The sequence below is a fragment of the Pollicipes pollicipes genome, unplaced genomic scaffold, assembly GCF_011947565.3.
Source record: "Pollicipes pollicipes isolate AB1234 unplaced genomic scaffold, Ppol_2.1 Scaffold_4881;HRSCAF=5763_pilon_pilon_pilon, whole genome shotgun sequence".
Classification (NCBI taxonomy): Eukaryota; Metazoa; Arthropoda; class Thecostraca; order Pollicipedomorpha; family Pollicipedidae; genus Pollicipes; species Pollicipes pollicipes.
The window spans coordinates 39,432,398-39,455,285 of record NW_023596576.1 but is presented as its reverse complement, the minus strand read 5'-3'; the positions used below and the strand labels follow the sequence as shown (position 1 = coordinate 39,455,285).

The window sequence follows — 22,888 nt, the reverse complement described above, 5'->3', positions numbered from 1 at the left end:
CATTGGAGGACTCGCACCTAGTGCCGCTGGATCGCGAACCCAACAACTTTCCCTCAAACCGCACAGACGGCTAGGACGAAGACGGCTAGACGGCCGAGCCGCCGAAGAACAGGTCAAGAAAATTGGCCCTGCAGTTCAAATCTGGCAAACGTGTCTGAGTTGCATACCTGGCTAAGATGTGTCTAGGTGGCGTACGTGCACAGATCAGTTAATCTCTGGAAGGTGACATCCTCCTTTTGAACTGCCGGCACGCAGTGTACGAAGCGCATAGTACGAAACGCATAAGTGCTGCCGTGATGGTATCCGCAATTACCCGTTGCCTACAATCATCTGCAAAGGACCCGATGTGGAAGGAGGGGACAGGAAACGCAGCCTACGGGATCATTCCAAAATAGTTATAAAACTCGTAAAAACGAGAAGTCTTCTTCTGTTCCATTTGGTAATGCAATGCTCTAATACTGTTGAGTTAAAAACAAATTTTCTAGAAAAATGACACGCTGGTCTTTTGAAAATTTGTGTTAACTTTCCCAATGAAAAAACAAATATGGAAACCTCTTTCGCAGCCTTAATCCTGACCCATGTTGATGCAGGAAAAGACAAGTTTCTGAATGGGTCTGGTCGTCGTTGTTCGGACGCGCCCAACTAAGCCCGTGCCGCCGCCGTAGCGACTGACAGAGAGCTGCGTCGCCGGCTCCGCGCATGCCCCGCGAGGGGCGCGCGCCGCACGAAGCACGCGGCTCGGCGCGCTGACCACAGACGGCCGGCGTAAACAACAGCGCCGATCTGTGCACTCTCGTGACGCGTGCACTGCCCATGAGCCGAGTCACCGCCAGAGTTGAGCCAGTCCTCGTCCGCAAGACGCGTCACTGCCGGCCGTGACGTGCCGCCACGAGCGGGGCTCGTGACCGGCGCTGACGGCAGCCGAGCCGAGTCGGCCGACGGACCCGACACCCTGGCAGCGGGCCACCGGGGAGGGCGCCACTCCGGTGGCTGCCCCTAACGGGGCGGGGGGAGGGGGGGGGGGGGGGCGTCGGTGGCAGGTCGCATTCACCCGCCGCCAGCAGGAAGGGCCCCACGCCAGGGAAGTACCGCGTGACCCGGCACGAGGCGGGACCCATCCGCCGCTCGCTTGACGTTCACGTGATTGCGTGAGGTTGTGTGCCCGATGGCGGAGGGGCCGCGCTGGGCGGCTGATGGCGCGCGCGCGCGCCAGCCATCAAGTCGAGCCAAAGGGGCCATGGGCTGAATTCACAAGATTAGTGAAAAGTTCGGCTTAGTTATTCGCCCAGTTTTGAGTTGAGCAGGAACACTTCATACGCTGTCCTCGCCAGCACTGGACGCAGCACATGACTGATTTCAGTCTTCCCTGGAAGTACAAATGATGCAATGCATCTGCAGCTGGAAGCGGCTCATGCCTGTTACATCAAGCCAGGACTTAAAGTGTGTCTAGTTACACCGGGCTATGACTCCAAAGGTGTCGAGTTAAACTGAGCAAGGACTCCATAGGTGTCGGGTTACACCCATCCAGGACTCAATAGGTGTCGAGTTACACCCAGCCAGGACTAAATAGGTGTCGGGTTACACCCAGCCAGGACTCCACAGGCGTCGAGTTACACCCAGCCAGGACTCCATAGGTCTCCAACTGCACCCAGCCAGGACTCCATAAGTATCGAGTTACACCGAGCCAGGACTCCATAGGTGTCGCGCGACATGTCGTGGCCAGAGCTGGCTGGACGGCTAGTCAGCCGTGGATGGTAGCTGCAAGTGCGAAGGCGGGAATAGCACAGGCTGTATATGGTCTAGAAGAAAACATCTATCAAAGCAGGTCTGCCTAGCAACGACAGTAAGAAACACACACATGATTGATGTTTGGACGGTAATGATCCTCGCCATACCAAGTAAAGCTGCTTTGCTTTCAGTATCCATGTCAGGTGGTAGGTGGTGGGATAAGATAACCACAAAATTTAGCGAACATTCTTATCATGTATGGAACATTAATTCTAAAGGCAAAAGGAGCTGCAGAAAAAATGCAGCAAACGAAACGTTTGGTACGACAGATGAGTGTCTCAATGACAAACATCGATAGAAGATGCAACTTTTCGTGGGCTTATATATACTGACGGGTTGCCTCGGCATTCTCCAGCATCAATGATTGTACATCGCATGGACCTATCTCGGATCAGTGCGATAGATGTGCACAGTCTAGCAAATGACGTTTCCAATGTATCCCCTCCTCAGGAAGGAACTGCAGAAAGCAAGCATGGCATGAAGGGTATCATTTTCTCCTGAGCCAAATGCGGTGAGGGAGGAAGTGGAGGTGGTGGGCCATGGATATTTTGTCTCTGACGCAACAAGAGGCATCAAGCGAGAAACAATGGGCGTTCCAGCGAGCCGGCAGTGGGGCTCCATGCCACAAAGGGCGTTGGATTCACGCCAAGGACTCTGCAAACAGTCGGCCGCCTCGAACGATTTCCACTGAGCAGCGCGGATCCAAGGGTGAGTGGGCGGGTAATTGGTGCAACGCCCCCCCCCCCCCCACGGAGCTCGAATGCGAACGCCTCCCCGCCAAGCGCTAGCTGCAAGTGAGTTCTTACTCCCATGCTTCCCCCAATTCACATGATTTTAATCAGTTTCTCTGTACCAGCAAGACGGGTTGGTATGAGATCAAGGCGTCCGAGTGATGACGTCAACCCGCCACAAACACAACACGGTGCTTCCGTCGTAGCAATGCATACGCTGAAGAATCTGAAACGTTAAATCTGCATTGGTCGGCGGAGAGCAAGAGATAAGCAGAGCCAGATGCAGCGGGAGAACTGATTCTCGTGGACACTCGAGTCCAGTCTCCAGGTGCAATAAAATGGAACTGGTAGCTAACAATATCAAACCCTTGCGCTCAAAAGAAGCCCCTCAGATGTACGAACACAGCGAAAACTCAGAGATCTTATCCCACGCCGGCATGCGACGGAAGGGGCCGACAGAAGCGTCTACGGAAGCCACGCACGTGAGGCTGGCCCCCGACCGGCCGATGCAGGTCGGCGGCAGCTAATGACGGAGAGAGGTGTGGAAAACCGGAGCAGTGTCAGGCGACCTCTGCCCTCGGCCACAGCGGTCCAATTCTGCTGCAGAATGGACCCGCGAACTGGAGCACCAGCCCGGCAAAACCGGTGTTATCCGGCTCGGCCGTGTCACGATCGATGCTGCGGCCCGTTGGCGGTGCCGGGTGGGGTTCAGGTCGGGACCCGTCGCGGCGCCGGTACAGGTCGACCGGAGCTGCCGGGCTTCGAGCACCCCCACAGCTACTGCAGCCGCCGAGGACGGGCGGGGGGGGGGGGGGGCCGACACGCCGCTGGCGGTAACGAGTGCGACGCCGCACACAGAGTCCAGCTTCGCCACACGCGGCGCCCTCGGCGCAGCCCACATGGAAGCCGCCGGCTTCACAGCCGACCCCCGACGACCATGCCGAGCCAGAGCAGTGGCGCGGCCGCCGGCAGCGCCGCGGGGCCGGGACGGCAGCCAGTCACTCACCTGCAGCCGGGCCTCTACCGGCGAGCCCCGCGCCTGTCCGGAGCCACGCCTGCGAGTGACGCGACCGCCGCCGGCACCAGACGGTAGAGGCCGTCGCGTCGCCGTCGGCATCGATTCGAGCCCGTCAGCGGGCGGCGCAGGCGCAGCCCGCCGACGGCGCCAACGTCGGAGACGCCCAACGCGCGCGGGCCGGCTGCCGCGAGACGGTGCCGCCAGTCGGCGGGGGTTACCCCCGTCCGTCGCGGCGCGGCGCCGCCGGCTATTCGCAGGCCGCGTCGGCGCTCGGTGAAGCGACCACGTGTCATGCGAGAGGCAGGTGGGCGCGAGGGCCGGTAAGTGGACGGTGCAGCTGAAAAGGCGCGCTGATTGGCTGCGACGCCGACGCGCTGGTGACCAGCAGGCCCGGGGTGGCGCCCAAGGCCCATGGTGACGTGACCTGACGTGACCTTGCCTGATCTGACATGACCTTCAGTCGCAAACAACTGATGCTGGTTCGCGCTCCGCAGGTAGACGCGCCGAATACGAAAGCGACGCCACATGCTGGAACGACTCTTGCAAGTGCAAGGTAAGTTCATGTGCGTGACAACTGGAGACCCGGGTCTACGTTCCTGGTGACACCACAAATGGCAAACGGAAGGGGAGACACTGGAACGATAAGTTGATACCACAACCTTCATCTTTGACACGGGAGCTATAATTATCCACTCCTGACGAGACTAGCTCATTTCAGATGGCAATCTTCACTAACGAAGGGGATTTTTCTCACAACAAATCGCAGAAAACGCAGGTAGCTGGGCTTTCTGTTCCAGAATTTAGGATCATTTATTTTCTCCCGTTTCCCATCACACAAGGTCAAAAGGATTCCCTTTCCCTCCACACTGCTCCCAAAACTGTTCACTTGACGCAAACATCCTTTCCGTTAGATCGAAACGAAGCCTTATTTTGGTAGAGGTCTGCTAGTTTGAGAGTCCTCGGGACTCTCGGGACCAACGATCAGGGGCCAGACCGGCGGATCCGAAGGGCTCGAAGGCTCGGCTGAAGGTCGTATTAAGGGACTTCAGCCCGCGGGTCCTGTCCCGCGGGACAGTGTGCTCAAATGCCAGTCAAAGTGCCTCTTGCGCCGATCGGCTGCCACCTGGGATGATGAAGGTTTCTATCTCCGTCAGGGGTCACCAATATCAAGCCGGCTCTTTGTTAGTTTTGGCCATGCGGGTCCATCTCCTAAACTGAGACAAGACTGGAGCACGCCATTGTTTCTGAAGGCCTGCCGCGTTGGGCGTGGTCCCTGAAAGAATGGGGATATGAGCGTGTTCTGCAAAAAGAGGGGGGGGGGGGCTGAACAATGCAAAATGACCAAAGCTGCCTCAGAAGTATGCCAGCAGACAGTTTTCTCCCCGGATTTGCCCACTTTCTTCTCAGATTTGGGGAGGGACTGAAGCCGATATTGGGGCAAGCTTAAGCCCCCTCCCCAACCCACCACCTTCATAGGAAACGACAGCCCTGAATGGGAGACACATTTGTTGAACAGAAACGGAGAGAAATCCCGAACGTCGGAGGACGCCTTGCGATTCGGGGCCCCCCGTAAATGAAAGGCAGTTGAGATATAGCAATGACAGGAGGGACACAATGGGGCAAGAAAGACTAGTGTGTCAGCCAGGGACCCCGGAACCAAAAAGGGCCTTCTGTCACGTTTTAGCTTCGGGCACAGTGGGTCGAACTGGACGGTAAATCGAGTTTACTTAACTATTTCCTTTTACGTACCGACCGTCCCTGTGTCAATTATTGAGCCCTTTACGCTGGTAAGGGATCCATTAGCCGCAGTTAACGCCCGACATCAAGTCGGGGCCGACCACCGCGGTCAGAGAGCCCCGTGTCAGGGACAGGACCGGTGTTTGATGGACCCTTCTGAGGGTCTCTGAATCAGCCAGGAGCCCCCGGCCCAGTGTTGCCGGGAATGGCAGCCTGTAGGTACCCAGGGCTGCAACCCCGCTCTGGCCGGGACAGGTAATGCGCCTCCTAGAATTATACCCACAGGGCTCTCTGCGCGGGGTAGGTAGGGGAGTGTCCTAAAATTCTACCCACGGGCCCCTACGCGGGAAGGTAGGGGTTTCCTTCATTTCATTAGAGTGGATGGGGTCAAAAACTACTTTCCAGTACGCGATCGTTTTTGTCCGCCCATTCGCAGCCGCCTGGTGTTAGGGCCGAGGGTGTTAAGGCCGACGGACACGGACAGGAAACTGTAACACCGGCCATCAGGACTCGTACATCGTAATACGTGCTAGCGTGCTTGCTCGGGACCGTTATGCAGTTATTTTCACTAATCCATGCTGAGGAAATGGTGGACACTCCTAGACCAATTGCGCAGTTGGCGACAACACTGCAATTTCTCCATCTCAGCCGATTTATGCTAGTGTTAAGCCCTTCGACCGCCGGAGATCCCGGCCGATTTATGCTAGTACTGAATCCATCGGCCGCGGGAGATCCCGGCTGATTTACGGCAGTGTTGAATCCATCCGCTGCGGGAGATCCTGGCTGATTTACGCTAGTGTTGAATCCATCGGCCGCCGGATATCCCGGCCGATTTACGCTAGTTTTGAATCCATCGGCTGCCCGGCTGCGAGAGATCCCGGTCGATTAACGCTAGTGTTGAATCCATTCGCCGCGGGATATCCCGGCCGATTTACGCTAGTGTTGAGTCTATTGGACGCCGAAGATCCCGGCCGATTTACGCTAGTGTTGAGCCCATTGACCGCAGGAGATCCCGGCCGTTTTGAATCCATCGGCCGTGGGATCGATCTCCGTAGAACTTCGAAAGATTCCAGCAACGGCCTTGGCTGTTCCCGATGTGAAAAGGGTCGAACGAATCATAACGAAATGAACAGCTCTAGTGACCTTTTCGAAGAAGTCGTTTTCTACTGCCTAGTTCATTACCCTTTGTAAACTTTTAAACACAATGGAATTTGTGTTGCCTAGTTGTGTGGCTGTGTGACTTGGCCTCTTTCAATGAAAAATGCAACAAATAAACAACTATGCGAATTGGGTGTCCAAACATAATCTGCGAAATCCCTTTCTTTTCTGGCATGGGGGGGGGCTGTCATCAGGGAGGGGTCTTAGCCCGACCACAGCATCACACCGCTGACCAAGACTGACTGCGTCCCTTATGATGACCATGAAAACGTAAGTTCGTCAAACACAGCAGTGCTTCTGACAATACATCCGGCCGCGGTGCGGGCGAAATGACTAGCGCTAGCGCGAAATGGCGCTTTGACGCCATGTTACACCATGGCTCCTGATTGCTAATATGAACTATGCAGCCGCTGGCGCTCCATAGCAGTATGTTTGTTGCCAACGCCTGTTGAAAGTCACAAGAGCTCAGGGTATAGACTAAGCAACAAGCTCATTGCATATGTTGTGTGCGCCCCGCGCAGTCTGAGTCGATACATGGACAAACGGCGCGAGATCAGGTATCTCCGCGCAATGCACCCGATAAGCAGCTAGCACAGCACACGCGTTAATGATTTCGCCGCACCCATATGCGTAATGCGAAAGGTGTCAGGATCGTCACAGCCAGTCAACACTCCTTTTTACATCCCAGAGGTCAGCCGGCGTTCAGAAGGGATTCAACAAAGAGTCAGCAGGGATTCAACGAAGATTCAGCAGGGATTCAACGAAGAGTCAGCAGAGATTCAACAAAGAGTCAGCAGTGATTCAGCAAAGAGTTAGCAGAGACTCAACGAAGAGTCAGCAGGGATTGACAGGCCGTTTGATTTGGATGACATTTGGCGCACTGATACGGCAATTGGCACTATGCCCGACAAGAATTGTGTTTCAAGCAGTCGTCTCTCTTTACGCCTTTCAGTAAAAAGTACTGCATATCTTCAGGCCGTAATCGACTATTACAAAACGGCCCGCCCAAGCAATACCAACGTGTAATCAAATAAAAGCATTCAATGCGTCAAATGCATTGCAATTCATATAAAGATATGGCCAATTAACGATCATCCCCATCCGCGACGAAAAACCAGTGCAATTTTTACTTGCGCAAGACATCCTTGTGTCGCTGTGTATGACTTCACTGAGCTATGTCGCTGCGTATGACGCAAAACGGGCAAACGTAGTCAGCGTTATGCAGTCTTGTACAGTCATATGAAAAACACATTGTGAGATGCATGAATTAAAGTTGTTCCGAATCGAACACAATGGTGCCTTGGAACTAGCTGTCACAATCACACTTAATGATCGATTGGGAACGGACATTGATGGGTAAACGGGAAGAACCCAATTATCTCCTTATAGTTTTCTACAAACGTGCCAGCGGACTCTGGCGCAGGGGCGTAGGTTCGGCGAAACGGGTATGGGGGTAGATGGGGGGGGGGGGGGAGCTGAGCCTTGAATATTACACAACCCATCCCCAAAATACGTGGACAATAGTTTTTCCACGGATTTGACCAAATTTTCTCTCAAACTTGAGGTGGGGGCTGGATCCCAAATTAGGGGAGGAGAGGGAGTCACTTGAGGGCGTCACTTGCTTTTCGGGGATCCTGTGCCTATCCGCCCCCCCCCCCTCCCAATGCTCCTCTGATCCCCCTGAATGCATATGAGCAAAAAGAAATGCTGGGCCAAAGATGTAGAAAAAGCGTAGCTATTGGTAGGTGCACCAAGCACCTAGGCACTTAGCTATTAACGTCATGTTCGTTTTGTATCACATGACATCATGCAGGTACCTGATCATATTGTTATGTCAACTCTTTCACATGTTAGACAAGTTCGCAAATGTTCGCAAATGTAAGGACGATTTACTATAACACGCGGCAGGTTTTATTAGCATAGTGTGACTCAGATAAAAGTCACTCGACGTTTCCTTCAGAAGTGTTAAGAAGGATTGTCGAGCAATCGTGGCTGTGATGATACTGGACCTCCAAATCAATGGCAAACACGACAAGCGACAACAGTAGTCATCAACGAAATCCCACCTGTCAAATGGTGACAACATATGAGCCCCAAGCAGGCTCCTGACGGTCCAGAATGCGCACCAGCTGAACCTGCTGCCGGTAGTCGATTATCCGGTGCCTTGTCCAAGGTGGTGCGCCCCATCTTGCGCATGAAGATGGCGCTGAACTTTTGAAGGTTCTTCGGCTTGTCCATGCGGATAGGGTTGCTAAGGTTACCCAACACCAGCTCACTAGCCCTCTCTGGACGTTCGGCATGAGGTCCAGGTCAGGATGTGACGAAGGAGAAGACAGAGCGCGGCAGTCCCAAGCTGGTGCGCATGCGCAGCGACAGAATTCTCGAAAAAATCCATTGAAGTCCGTGCCGTGTGTGGTGTCGTCCCGTCTCGCTGGAGCTATTCCTCATCCCAATCGACCACGTGAAGTCACCCCGTAGAAGGATATCAGAGCAGTAGCGGCGTAGCGCCCTGCGTCAGTTATGACGAGATGCTCGTTCTGGTTCTAAAAGGCACCTTACGTAGAATCGTGGTTTGACGACTGTGAAATCACTAATGAGTTCCATTGTCTTCGTCATGTTTTGCTATCGAATGGTTATTTGGATGCCAACGCAGTCTTCATTGTGCGGGAAATACACCTGTGGATGTTGAGCAAAACGTGGGCTGACTTTTATTTGGACCACCCTGTTTGAACAGTAGTTTGACATAGGTAGTCTTTATATGTTGCCTTTATCCGTCTTTGCTGCGAACGTGATGTACTGCTAATAACAAAAATTGGTGGCACAATCGGGAGACGTCACCAGCTCTCCGTGTATTCGGTCCCATTGAGAACGATGGATACTTACGCATGCATACGTTCACGCGGCTGAGGGCCACAATATATGCACACGGCTGTGCCCACCTGTGGCATAATGACTGGTTTCTTAGAATCCATGGGGTGTGCTGAACTCTGAATGATTGGGGCAACTATGAGTTTTTAAGGTTTAGTCCCAACCTTTTGATTTTTCTGTATTTCTGGGTGAACGTCCACGTTAAGTATGCTTGTGTGGCGAGCCTTGAGCTGATCGCAAGATTCCGTGTCGACGTCAAAACTTTGCAGCGAATGATTGAACGGACTGTTTGCAACTGTATGCGGTTTGAACTGGAACAGCGATTTTTAGGACGATTCCCTCTAGTTCATTATTCATACAGAGACATCACACGAATTCTGCTTCCTCAGTGGCCACACTGTGTTAGCACGCGCTCGGTTGGCCGGTTGAATATCCTGCACTCGGGTATAGGGGTCAATTTGACCGCTCTGATATCTCAGAAAATAATGGAGTGAGATACACCAAATTTACAAAGTGGGGTTGTCTGTACCTGAGTTCACTTGAGTCAAAATTTGAGGCAAATAAGTCATGAACATTGGGTCAGATCAGGTCAAAAAGGTCAGACTTTATATTGGTGTCCAAAGTTCATCCAGACCTTCTCATGCAACCACCGTGAACCTAGATGCTTCTTCTGAGCAAGACGTCACTGGTGCTTCGTGTGAACTTTTGAAGGTCATGGGGACCAGAATTATACAAGACTGCTTTGATTTTTGCATTTAAATAATTGTCCAGGATTACCCTGGGCAGCACGTTTCTAAAGACAAAATATTTGCCTGAGTCATTTTAGGTCAGTGGCTTATTCTAACCCTTAAGAAATCCATAACAAATGCATGATACGATTCCTTTTATCAAATGATTCGAAATGAGCACCAGAAACGACCGCATGCAGCAAACTCTAGAGTAAAAAACAGGCTGGTTTTGACCTTGGTCTGACTTTCATACTCGACTCTAGATCAACGACATCTGTTCATTCAGGTGTTGTCTTGCTGCCTAGGAAAATTTCACAGATATGGCTTCGTCTAACATTCCATTGTTGCATCAGATTGAACGATTCCCTAGAAATTGCCTTCGCTGAACCCATGGTCTCACTTTGATCTACAGTAGTGCAGTGACCTTACAAAGTAGATCTCAATCATGTATGACAAACGATCCGCTATTAAATTATCAAATCTACAACTATGCAAATGTTGCAGTAGCAACGCCGCGTTGTTTCGAAATCTTTTTGAAAAAATCGTCGGGGCTCAAATCTACCCCCCCCCCCCCCCGAACGCATGCTAAATGTCAATAAAAATAGGAGCATTGACTTGTTCGTGTCTGGAACACGTTAGCACGAATCGACGCATCCATGGACAAAGGCTGGCTTTCGTCCAGCTTAATGGACTTAAGCACTACATGCAAGTCTTGCTCACGAACCGCGTTTTGTGGTGCATAACACAGGCAGTTGGACAGTCCAAATAATTATGACGACAGGAGGCTACGAATCAGGCGTGCAGCCAGACTCTTGGCAAGGGGGGGGGGTTACAGGGCTGACAATGGGCCCCTTGAAAGCGAAAGGTCCATCCCCGAAAAATTATGGGGATGACCGATTTCTTAACAAAGGCATCTATTCCTTTATTTTTGGCCATCTGTAACCTTAGAATAGATCTCGAGCGTTTTCCAATTTACAATGGCTCAGTGGACTGTTTCTAACCGGGCAGAACTCATAAACCTTATCAAAAATTGTATCTGGATTCTACAGACATAATGAGCGCTGCACGGCCGTAGATTGTACGTTGAAATGGGTCAACAATTTTGAGTAGCATGGCAAAGCCATGTTTTCCCAGAAATCTTCGGGATTCAGTCACCATCGATTCGTAGTGCAAATTATGCGACGTAGTTCTGCACAGGCGCTGCAATCTCCGTAGGCCACGCCGCGTTGGTCTGGTGGTTAATGCAGCCGCGGCCAATGGGCCGACGAAAATGATGACGTTTCCGAAAAAAATTGTCTTCAGGACATCAAATCTTACACTTGAGAAGTGGTCCGGGTGCGCATTTTACGTGAGCGACCTTAAGATTGATGACAAGAGAGGATTGGCCTTTACAGTACCGTTAAGTGGTGCTGGAATCTGGCGATGGAGCTGGAAGAGTAAGGGAAGAACCTCTATTTTTGTGCTGCTGTGACTGTTAATCTGTCCAGAGCGCAGATTCGAAGTTGTGAAAAAGATACAGTCAGTTTAATCATCATTTTGAACGGCATTCGTAACTACGAAATCAAGGCGGTCGTCTCGCGCGCACTGCTCCCGCCGCCTGGTGTCACTTGCAGTGGCTAACGCCGTGCAGTTTCACGGAGGCTGCAACCCAGCAATGGTTTCACTAGTCGATTCCGCAAAAGAATGAACGTTCTCATGGAAGCAATGAATGGCCTTCTCCGTTTTAAACTTACTTCGACCCACCCCATTCAACACCAACGAGGCCCCTGATTTCTCTCCGGGCAAGGAGCCCACTTGAATAGAGCCCTAGGGGCATATTACTGTACCCCGTCGAGGCCTGGAGGGTCATTCCAGCCCAACTCGGGGGTGTCCTTGGGCTGTCTCTCTGGTGATACGGGGCGGGATCCTCTGGTCGATTCGAAAGCCTTTGGACGTATACATCATAATACATCGCTCATTGGCAGTTAAGGCCGTACATGAGTGGAAAACCGCGCAGTAATTTTGCTTCATCTTCGCTTAAATTTACCGTGACTTCACTGAAGCAGAGTGCCCGGTGGGCCGCTAGACGCCGGGACTTAACGCTTGGAGGGGGGGGGGGGGGGGGGGCAACGGGATCACTGAAATATTTTTACCGATAATGCAAAGCGTACGGTGCATGCATATGACAACGGACAGATAGAGTAGGATTTAAGGCAGAGATGGTGATGTGTTTTACAGGCTTATGATGCAACCCAATAAAATGCTACGGGATGAAAGGTGAAGACGAAAACACAATACTTATTGGCAAAGGAGCGGCAGGAATAGCGGTCTGTCGTACCCCATAACAAACAAACCGTTAGTTAGATGTGTACGCGACCATCGAGCCGATTGCATAGAATTAACAAGTATGATGATACACTTGGCAACCATAATCACGAAGCCATTGCAATGCACTTTTGTCTTAAACGGCCTCGAACCACGTGCTGATGTCGCCGCCGATGGTGCGAGTGAGTGGCAAACGAAACGAGTCTGCTGTCTACTGTAGTTCGATAGCGTGGCTGCAGCGTGCCGAGTCTACCACTGCTTTGCGAGCTTGTTTGTTGTCGAGGTACAGCCACCCTGAGTGGCCCTTCCCTGTGCGGGGCTGACAGTGTTCGGGCGCTACCTGTCTGCATAGTCACTGTGAGTTCGGGCCATATGCGTTGCGTTCTTGAGATGTTTACGTGCATTGTTGTGCTTAACGCCAGCGTGTCATGTCGGTATAATTACAGATAGACATACTGGCTGCAGAACGCGGCATCTAGGTGTGATACAGTACTTTTTGAGGGAATATGTTGACTGTGCAGCTCATAAATCCTTATACGTTTCATACGAGCGGCTGTGCGATCCAACAATCACATTTCCTCCACCCCCGAGCATAGTTTGTTGAGCCACGACCACTCAAAAGCCGTGATGATGCGGGACCACAAGCTGGCCTTTGTACAAAGCCTTATGGGCAGCACGCGCGTCCACGTAACCTTGATTCATGGTTGACTGTGCTATGGTGTCGGCTGCCACGTATTCAGTTTTCCGTGTCAATATTCGTGCCGCATCAGAAAAGATTATCTTACTTTGCATACAGCCCCGTAATAATATGTTGCAAAACCTCGCAAAAAACAAAATTAAGATCAACGCTGAGCGTAGTATGGTAGCTGGTTCCTGCATAGGTTCAGGAACAAGAAATGGTCACATAAGATGGGGGGGATACGAGAGCCACTTCGGTTATTTCTCTCTGGTCTGTGCTCATAGGGCCAATGCCAAATTTTAGGAAAATTTGTTCCCCCTTCCTAGACCCGCGCCCGTGCATAGGCGTTTTCAATTCTCACGCCTTGCTTAACATAAGCATACAAAGCACATGGTCATGCTTGCCACTTAATTCTACCTGATCCCCATACTCTCCCACTTAACATCACTCCACTTTCCACTAAACTCTGCGCAGCCTGCTTCCTGCTTATATCGACAGACCACAGCTGCTAGTTTATTGCCGACACGAAAGCAGTCCGATGTCCCGGCAGCAGTCCCGCTTAGGCGTTTTTAACTTCCGCGCCGATTTCATTTTGATGGCTTGTTGCATAAACTTGTCAGGCACAGCACCGCACGCGACGCTACATTCTACACAGCTGGTTTCCTGGCAATACACACCTACGGCTAAAAGTTTGTTCAGTATCTAAGGTACTGATACAAAGGGAGCCTGATCTTAGACGGATCCTGGGGGGGGGGCACGGGGCCATGGCCCCCCAAAAACTCTGGGAGTATGTTTTGGCCCCCAAAGCATTCCCAGAACTTCATAAAACTTTCTCTACTTACCGTCTGTTTTAACTCTGATAGTGCGGTATCAAACATTTCTTTCCGTTTCGAAAAAAACTTCATAAAGAAAAGTTGGCAGTGATTTGAATATCCAAACAAAACGCATATTGACGCGGCTTAGTCATACTCAGCGCAAACATCGTGTTTGATAAGTGCAGTGGACCTCGGATCCCACACCAGCCAGCTGGCGACGAACGGTTCCCTCCCCCCCCCCCCCCCCCCCTTAAAAAGAGCTCCAGGCTAGATCCGTCCCTGAGCCCGATGGTTCTGTCACCCCGTCTCGTGACATTCTCATGTGTACGTTTTCACCTTTCATGCCATTGCATTTTGATATCGGGCGGGTTGAAGAACGTACCATCATACTTGTCATTATATTCTACGTAATTGAATCGCTGGTCATATGCATACCAGGCCAACAGTTCGTTCATTCCTAGTGCGGAGATTTCCGATGTTTCGACGGCCTCGTAGCCTTCATTACACCCCGCGGCTGGCGGCCTCGCCGCATTGCGGTCTTGGCACCAGTGACGTCAATGCCTTTTACACAGCGGGTAAAAACCCGGGTTTAAGCAAAGCCCATGCACGGTGTCACCCTGCATCACAATTTCAAAAGATAATAGATACGCGGATGGTATTGGGCGGTAGGTACGTGTGCGTTTCTTCTAGATAGGTATTTGGCGGTAGGCGTGTAATGTGACGATGGTGGGTGTACCAGGTCCTGAGACGGTGCCCATAGCCATCCAATTAAGAAAAATAGGCATTCAAATCCATGATGGTGAGACTGCTGGATGACATGCAGTGTGTGGTGTTTTTATATATATATCATAATATGGCACAGAAACATTTCAAACTTGCTTGTTAAAATATGTATGCTGTTAACACAATCAAAATGCTCAATAAAAAATAAAATGTCTTTATTTTCAGTTATATTATAATCGGATCAATGCATCTTCTGTTGGCATGTAACTTACAGTGGCCTCTGTCAGGGTTTGCTGGTGTAGGTATACATTCCTACCTAACGTTGGAAAAAATTATTGTACATTTGTCGTGTTTAAGGCGGAATGTATCGTGAATAATCTTAAAACAGGTAGATCCATGCTCCTACTTTCAGGTTTTGATATTTACAATAGCGAGCTCCCGAGCGCCGCACACACCGCACCACCTCCACTCCCCAGCGCCGTTTCTGTGTTGCCGTTGCGTAACTACAATATTTCTGCTTATCAAGAACCATCAAAAATGTGGCTGACCAAGGTAACAATAATAATGCAATGAAAAATGTTTATCACATCTAGTTACGTTTATGAAACGGACAGGCCAGAATAGTCCAGAACATAGCACAAACTAAACTAGCCTAGCCTGACCTAACCTAACCTAACCTAACCTAACCTAACATAACCAAACCTAACTAAACCTAACTAAACCTAACATAACCTAACATAACCTAACCGAACCTAGCCTAGCCTAACAACCTAACCTAACCTAACCTAACCTAATGTAATGTAACCTAACCCCTGCCCTATCCCCTTCAACCCAGTGTCCCATTGGCATCCATGTTCCATGCAATATATATGTACCATATTAAGAAGTTTTGTTTAGCCACCATGTTCTCATTTTGCTTTTTGTTCCCACGCAAAAACGTCATATTTCCCCACGATGTTGACCAGTCGACAAACAATATGGAAGGCTGCTTGGATACACAAGAAACACATTTTATTGAATTCTTGTTACCTTGACCTCGTACATTTTTATGGTTCTTGATGCGCAGTAATGTCGCGTAGAAATGGCACCGGGGTCGTGGTTGCTGCGTGTTTGCGCTCGGATGTTCGCTATCGTAGTTATTAAAGTTCCAAGGTAAGGGCTTAGATGACCTGTTTTACGATTAATTACGATATGTTCTACCTTAAAAACCACAACTGATGTGCAATGGTCTCTCTTAACATGAGGTAGCAATGTATACCCTGACCATTTGTCTGACGTGTTATGTGTGGAGCAGAAATTCCCCAGTGATTGGTTAACCCCACCCCCCTTCCCACTGGTGAAATGTTCCCTCCTCCCCTATGCTCTCTGCTGCTACTGCACTCAGAGTTGCTCTAGCCTCATTTCATGTTGCAGCCAATTTGCTATATTTTTGCTGCCTCCATATCTCAATATAAGATTGAACTAGCCAAAGTTTAGGGAAACTTGGAATTTGGGAATGAGTTGATTGAAGTCATGTTGGGAAGAGATGTGTCATGTTATTGGGACACCCTCTAGCTGTAAGTTCCTTGGATGCATTGAGCAATGAAAGAGCTGAAGCATGTAATTCCATTTGTCATGCATTTTGGAAATACTTTCATAAAGATTAAGCACAATGTTGAGCTGTTTGGGCAACATTCTTTCAACATGCAAAATCAACAGCTGGGATCCTGATAGCTCATATAACTGATGTCATTTGCAGCTAAGCCTTGGAAAAGTGTAGTGAAACTTAGTGCAATCAAGCATGCAGTGCATATGGGCACAGGATATCAGGAATGGGACAGTTCATTGTATTGTCAATGATAGGATGAAATGGTATGATAGAACAGTTCATTGTAGTGTCAATGATGGGATGCAATGGTACACTACCACACAGATGACAGAAGATTCCTAGTTTATGTCTCACCTTAATCAAGGTAGATGGCAGCACAGAGCAGGGCAGAGGGCAGCATAAGGCAGCACATTGAACAGGATGAGACACCAGGCAGGGCAGGGCGGAGGATCAAGCTGGTCAGGGTATAATGCAGGACTGGGTGCAGAGTGGTAAAAATGTTATATATTGCAGCTGGAACAGGGCACAGCAGAAAAGAGGGCAGGATGGATAAATTGCCATTAAGTGCAGGGAGCAGGGAATAGAGGACTGGGGACAAAGTTTAAGAGCAACAGAGAGATTGAAAATAAATAATGCATGACTCATCCTGACCTGTTTTCTCTTCATTGTTATCTCAATGCCAGGGCAGGATAGATAAAGCTGTTACATGTCTTATCCCTTTGCCTTTTGCCACCTGTCCTCTGCTTCACTGCCATCAACTCACTGACATTTGTCCTCCCACCAATCCTATTCTTTGTTCTGTGCCATCATCTGTCATACCATACTTTAAGTCTTGTTCAATCTCCTATCCAACCATGTACTCCCATCATGACAAGCACCAGTCATTATTGGTTCTCTGCACTTGCCTGCCCTCTGTCCCACTGTGTCATGTCACCTTTACATGACCCTGCTGTCTGTCTGCTGTGCTGCCCTCAACACAGAGATCAGCACATAATTCAGGACAGAGGACAGAACAGATAATGATGAGCATTTGGCCTGACAGGTACATTCACTACTCACTAATGTGCCATGAGACAGTGCATAGGACAGGCTATAGTACTGCACAGAGAATGGGATGAAGGACATGTCAGATTAAGAGATAGAGCAGAAGGGAGGCCAATATTGATAGTAGCAGGGCAGAAGGGAGACCAATATTGATAGTAGCAGGGCAAAAGGGAGGCCAATATTGATAGAAGCAGGGCAGAAGGGAGGCCAACATTGATAGCAGCACAGGGTAGGCGAGCACAGTAGTCTCCAATTCAGATGGGGACTCAAGTCTTCCCCAAGACTGTCTGAAGAGAACAGGCCAAATATGGGAGTAATGGTTTTGGTCATATTTTTGGAGTGGGATTTACCTTTTTCACTGCCCATCCTACCAACTTATTCTATAAGATGTCCCTGCAGAAGGCAAGGAAATGTGGATGTTGGGGAGAAAGGGTTCAGCATGGGAGGGTAGAGCCAAGAGGGAGGCTGAATTTGGTTGTGCTGTGTGAAAGATGGGAAATGATAAAGGATGGATAAATGCAAATGGGACAGGTCTTGGGCAGTATGCTGACATCAGAGGGCCAAGGACAAAATAATTGAAAGGGCAGACAACAGAACAAGATTAGTTCTGTACTGCCCTTAACTTACCTGTCTTGCCCTCTGTACTGCCCTTAAGGTGATAACAACGCCACACCATGGTGGACTTCATTTTTATTGTGGTATTCGTGTTCATCTCTGTTATCTGATTTTGATCAGACTGCCCCTGGCAGCGACAGACTGTGAGCTGGCCTGTGTGCCCCCCCCCCCCCTGCCCCAGTGCCCTGTGGCGACCGACCACACCATGTGGGTTTGTGTGCTCTACAGATGTGGTCCGTTGGCTGGCACCACTGCTCCGCCTGCGTACGAAGATGCCGGCCGCGCAGCTGACGCCGCTGTCGGTCGACGACAGGCGGACGCTGATTGACTGGCCTTCGCAGCCGGTGACTGACCGGCCCTCGCGGCCGTTCACCGTCTCTGTGGAGGGGAATGTCGGCAGTGGCAAGTCGACCTTCCTGCAGCACTTCCAGGGAATGGACGGTGTTCACATTATTGAGGTAATTGCTCGCGTTGACTCGGGAAAGGTGGCGGTCTTGAAGTGTGCCCCCGATATTCAGGGTGTGGCGGGGAGGGGTCATGTTTTGCAAGAAATCTCCTCGTCCACAGTACGACGGATTGTTTTGTGACAGCAGTTTTGGCATACAATTTCAGTGTCTTGGGTAGGAAATATATGATGAATAAAATCAGTCTATCAGTCTTTCACGGCGTTTATATTTTCTCCACTCATCATTAACAGGCCAATATTATAAGCCCGTAGAAAGTTAGAGCGATTACAGCTTGTTGACAAACAAACGCGGAGTCAAGCGTGTGCGCTCATTTCTTCATTGACCTCGGCTCAATGCTCTCCACCACCAGCTACGGAGCACCACGCCATGCCCTGTTCCCTCCCCTCCGCCTCAGCCACCTGGCATGCATCATGCTTGACGCCTCCCATGACGTGTCGGGCGCTTGTTCCTTATACAGACATATAACGTATAACTAGCATGTATCTCGCAAGCCTGTACGCGATGTCAGGAGTAAATTGTGAGGAAGTAGTGAGGAATCGTATTGTTAGTAAATTGTCAGGAGTAGAAAAAGCAGAAATCCCCCTACGAAAGTAAATGACGTTGCTATAAAATGCGTAGTTTGGAGAGAAATGATTGGTCGTCAAAGCAGTCCTGTTGGTGCGACAGGAGTGGATCCGGGGACGCCAAAGACCCCTGGTGCAGTGGAGCGTCAAGGCAAAGCCGCATTCATGGCAAAAATGGATGTCATGAGGCCAGCCAACTTGTCGCTAGAATTTTGCTCCCGTCAGCCATGTTCCCCCGCCCTCCGTGGCCCTGATTCACTCTGGATTAATTCCCATTCTAGGATCATGAATTATCATCAGTTGTCTATGGTGCAGAATCGACAGATTCCACCATTTCGCATTTATCTCGAGGTCGAACGGTGGTGACTTTTGGACGTTTGGGAGGTCACCTCACAGCTTGGCTGCAAATACAAGTATTTGTCTCACGCAGATAGCGGTACTTACGGTGGCGTGTTTTATAAAGGGTCTGTCTGGGAATCTTGTACAGACTATCGTATTGCAGTGGATCGTGATTTCGGAATCGTGTACTTGTTCGCTATGTTTTTTTGTCAGTGTAGAGAGATTATTAAAATACGGGGTTTTAATCCCAAGATATGACAGGTCCACGGAATATTGTTCACTATAGGAGTAAATATGTCGAGGCTTTCGTGTGCTTTTCTCCAGACCATCGGGTTCCCCGCGGCCACCATTGTTTACACAATCCTACTCATGTTTTGCCGGCAGGAGCCGCTTGAGAAGTGGTGTAACGTGAACGGCCACAACCTGCTGGATAAGCTGTATCAGGACCCGAAGCGGTGGAGCTTCCTCTTCCAGTCGTACGTGCAGCTGACCCGCCTGCAGGTCCATCTGGACGCCACGCCGTGTCGAGTCAAGTTCATCGAACGCTCCCTTCAGAGCAACAGGCAAGCGGCCGGTGCTGGACCCGCCGCCGCCACCGGCGGGGCAGGTGCTTCTCACCAGGGCTACCGCCGGCCGGCGCTGTCGCGTCAGCTGGCCGCCACTGTTGATGGCGTCGCTACTCTCCGCCGCCGCCACCGGCGGGGCAGGTGCTTCTCACCAGGGCTACCATTGGCCGGCGCTGCCGCGTCAGCTGGCCGCCACTGTCGATGGCGTCGCTACTCTCCGCCACCGCCACCGGCGGGGCAGGTGCTTCTCACCAGGGCTACCGCTGGCCGGCGCTGCCGCGTCAGCTGGCCGCCACTGTCGATGGCGTCGTTACTCTGGGCTCCGCTGCTGGCTGGAGGTTACCGAGGTTTCGACGTTTTAAGGCGGTGTTTTATTTCGGACAGCAAGCAAGCGAATCTTCGAAGCCATCTTCTCGCCGCCAGCTGGGAGTTAGCTGGGGCTCAGGACCGCACTTATTTAATGTTTTGATCGATCTGTGGGATTTCCATGCATACACTTGAAGCGGCCGTTGGAGACTGCTGGAAAAATCGACGATGAATAGGACCATCGCTGATTATATTTTGTCATTCAATTGGCAGGGGAATGTCACGATCTCACGATGGTACGACAAAGACACTTGTCACTTTTTAGGAAACTTGGGTTACTTTTATCATGGCCAACCAGCACCTCATACTGTTGAGGGACACGTGGAGTTGCTTGTGTCTCAGCCACCCTGCGCTTTCAAAGCTGCCATATATTGCAGTGAATTTTTCTTTATCCCATATAGGGGTTAGCAATTGAAATTTTCCAAACATGTGGACTGGCCTATCCTATAACGGAGCTGACGCGATAAAAGATGCCTACAAGATGTTTGATACAAAATGCATGTGATACTAGCATGGCGGTGATTTGTCAGGGTGCGTAGCGTACCCTGAGTTCGGATATTTGTATTTATTTGGCCCACTATTCCCTCTTTGGTCATATGCATTGAGAGAGCTCAGAGGTGCATGGTTTGACCAAATCGGTATGCTCAGCTCCCCCCCCCCCCCCCCCTCCCATCCAAACGTACATTAAGTGACGTCCTGGCCCGCTCTTCGAAAAAGCTACACGAAAATTACCCTGCGGCTTATAGCTAACAGGCGATTTTTCTTCCCCTGCCGTGTGCATTCGTCACCTCCGGATATCGTTCTCGCCCATGGCATCGACGCTTGTGCATGTCACGCCATGTCGTCCTCCGGTAGGTTCTGCTTTGTCGAGTCAGCTTTGGAGAGTGGCACGCTGGAGGCGCCAGAGCACGCTGTGCTCGCCGAGTACTACTCGCGGTCGGCGGCATGGTTTGACATCGGCGTCGACCTGATCGTGTACCTGCGCACCTCGCCCGAGGTCGCGTTCGAGCGCGTGGTGCGCCGCGCGCGCGCCGAGGAGGCGCCCGTCACACTCGACTACCTGCGCCAGTTGCACTGCTGGCACCAGCGCTGGCTGATGGGAGAGCGGCCGGCGCACTGGCCGCGCGTGGTCGTCATCGACGCTGACCAGGAGCTGCAGCGGCTGCTCCCGCTCTACGACAGCATCCACGCACGCATCATGGACGATGTGGTCTGAGCGGCGACGGGGTCGTGCCGGCGAGGCGGACTTCATTAATACCTCCCACAGAGGCAGCCTGTGAGAGGAGGCTGCGCTCTTTCAGGCTGTGTATGTGCGTGCGTGTGAGTGTGCGTGGCGGCCTGGCATCTTGCATAATTCACTCCGAGTGGGCGATGAGGCGGGAGTCGTGGCGGAGTGACATAATATACACATTTGCACATAATATGTACATTTGCAGGAGTCAAGTGCTGACCTTGTACGACCTTGACACTTCAGAACATGGCTGTGGCTGATCAGCTGTTTTACGCCATTGACTTAAATAAGGAGAAGTGTACAATGTCCGGTATGTACTATCCACTGAAATCTAACGCCAAAATACAGTGAGCACTACCGTCACCTGCTCGGTGGCCATTGTAACGGTCTGCGTCGCGCTCTATGGCGTCCAGTGGTCTCTGGTCTTACGATACGTACTCTTACGGTGCAAGGCGCCATGCGAATGCCGCCTGAGCGCAATATGACCATTGATGTCGACGCGCCCTAAAATCGCACGTCATTATCATCACGTGCCGTCCATTGTACATTGGCGACAACCATCCACACGACGCGAATCTTTGTGGCCGTGCAGGGCGGCGTCACCTGATGCGTGGAATGTGGCGCTGCGATCCGACAAAATAAATGCGCTGTTGAAGAATCCCAGCAGTTCGTCGCTCAAGTCTGCGAAGGGCTCGATGGCCGCGGTGCTCCGCCTCGGTGCGGGGTAGCACCGTGTGGAGCGCAGTTGGCGTGGCGCGGACACGTTTTCGGGCACCGTCTGCATTTGTGGCGCGAAACTGATGGCACCGGCGGGTAGTTTGTTCTGATACCGCCAGGCGGTCACCTGAATCGCCTGAGCCGCCGGCTTCAGCGGCGTTGCTGGTCAGGCCGTCCGCCTGGCGGTCACCTGAGCCACCTGAGCCGCCGGCTTCAGCGGCGCTGCTGGTCAGGCCGTCCGCCTGACGGTCACCTGAGCCACCTGAGCCGTCGGCTTCAGAGGCACTGCTGGTCAGGCCGTCCGCCTGGCGGTCACCTGAGCCACCTGAGCCGCCGGCTTCAGCGGCACTGCTGGTCAGGCCGTCCGCCAGGCGGCGGGCAACCCTACGGGCCCTTGAGCGGTCAGGGGCTCACCGCAGGTCAGAGGAGCTCTTGGGCGATATGAGGGACTCCCGAAAAGCCGGAACAGTCCTGGGAACCAATGCGACGCCGCGTGTCCACATGTTCGTGAGGATGCGACGTGTCCGGCGGTCTAACGGGTCTCCGAGCTGCCAGTGAGGCATCTGGCTCAACAGTCCAGACAGGCTTTTGGGTGACCAGGCGGGCTCGTGGGATACCTGTTGGTGACCGGGGGAGGGCGGAACACCTTAGCATTCACAGGCAAACGCTGCTGCAAGGTCGCGGCAACTACCTTCAGCAGTTTTAGGCGAGATTGTGCTTTTATTCGCTTCATCAGTTCGTGTATCCGTGCGGTAATTCCGTTTGTCATTGTGGGATGGCTGTGGAGTTTTTGTATACTGCGGAAAACGCACCGCCCACGGTGTTGTCGGCCCTGAAGATAAG

General features: G+C 51.5%; 2 protein-coding genes across 9 annotated transcripts in view; one reads left to right on the top strand and one right to left on the bottom strand.

Annotated features, from left to right (window-relative positions):
• Positions 1-3,541, bottom strand: part of NaPi-III (Na[+]-dependent inorganic phosphate cotransporter type III) — a 49,549-nt gene extending 46,008 nt beyond the window's left edge. The window contains exon 1 of one of the 2 annotated variants that reach the window (XM_037225139.1): positions 3,526-3,541. The gene's annotated coding sequence lies outside the window, so the exon portion shown is untranslated. The remainder of the gene's footprint in view (positions 1-3,525) is intronic. The other variant, XM_037225136.1, reaches the window with a different exon arrangement.
• A 299-nt stretch (positions 3,542-3,840) lies between these two features.
• Positions 3,841-21,980, top strand: LOC119101655 (deoxynucleoside kinase). Of its 7 annotated transcripts, none has more exons than XM_037225067.1 (5): positions 3,841-3,857; positions 4,032-4,090; positions 18,025-18,254; positions 19,550-19,728; positions 20,953-21,980. In XM_037225067.1, exons 2-5 carry the CDS (start codon positions 4,063-4,065, stop codon positions 21,311-21,313), a joined length of 798 nt encoding a protein of 265 aa, XP_037080962.1. In that variant the 5' UTR covers positions 3,841-3,857; positions 4,032-4,062; the 3' UTR covers positions 21,314-21,980. The 7 variants fall into 7 exon arrangements, with proteins under 7 accessions (XP_037080962.1, XP_037080963.1, XP_037080966.1 ...); XM_037225068.1 differs by lacking the exons at positions 3,841-3,857; positions 4,032-4,090 and adding exons at positions 14,028-14,050; positions 14,399-14,491; XM_037225071.1 differs by lacking the exons at positions 3,841-3,857; positions 4,032-4,090 and adding an exon at positions 14,032-14,050.
• Positions 21,981-22,888: the final 908 nt, after the last annotated feature.

Excerpts from the sequence above, each read along its gene's own strand:
- LOC119101655 (XM_037225065.1), top strand. The coding sequence starts at position 14,254 with ATGCATACCAGGCCAACAGTTCGTTCATTCCTAGTGCGGAGATTTCCG. Across the intron at positions 14,492-18,024 it reads TACGCGGATGGTATTGGGCG|ATGTGGTCCGTTGGCTGGCA; the intron begins GTAGGTACGTGT and ends TGTGCTCTACAG. Across the intron at positions 19,729-20,952 it reads CGCTCCCTTCAGAGCAACAG|GTTCTGCTTTGTCGAGTCAG; the intron begins GCAAGCGGCCGG and ends GTCCTCCGGTAG.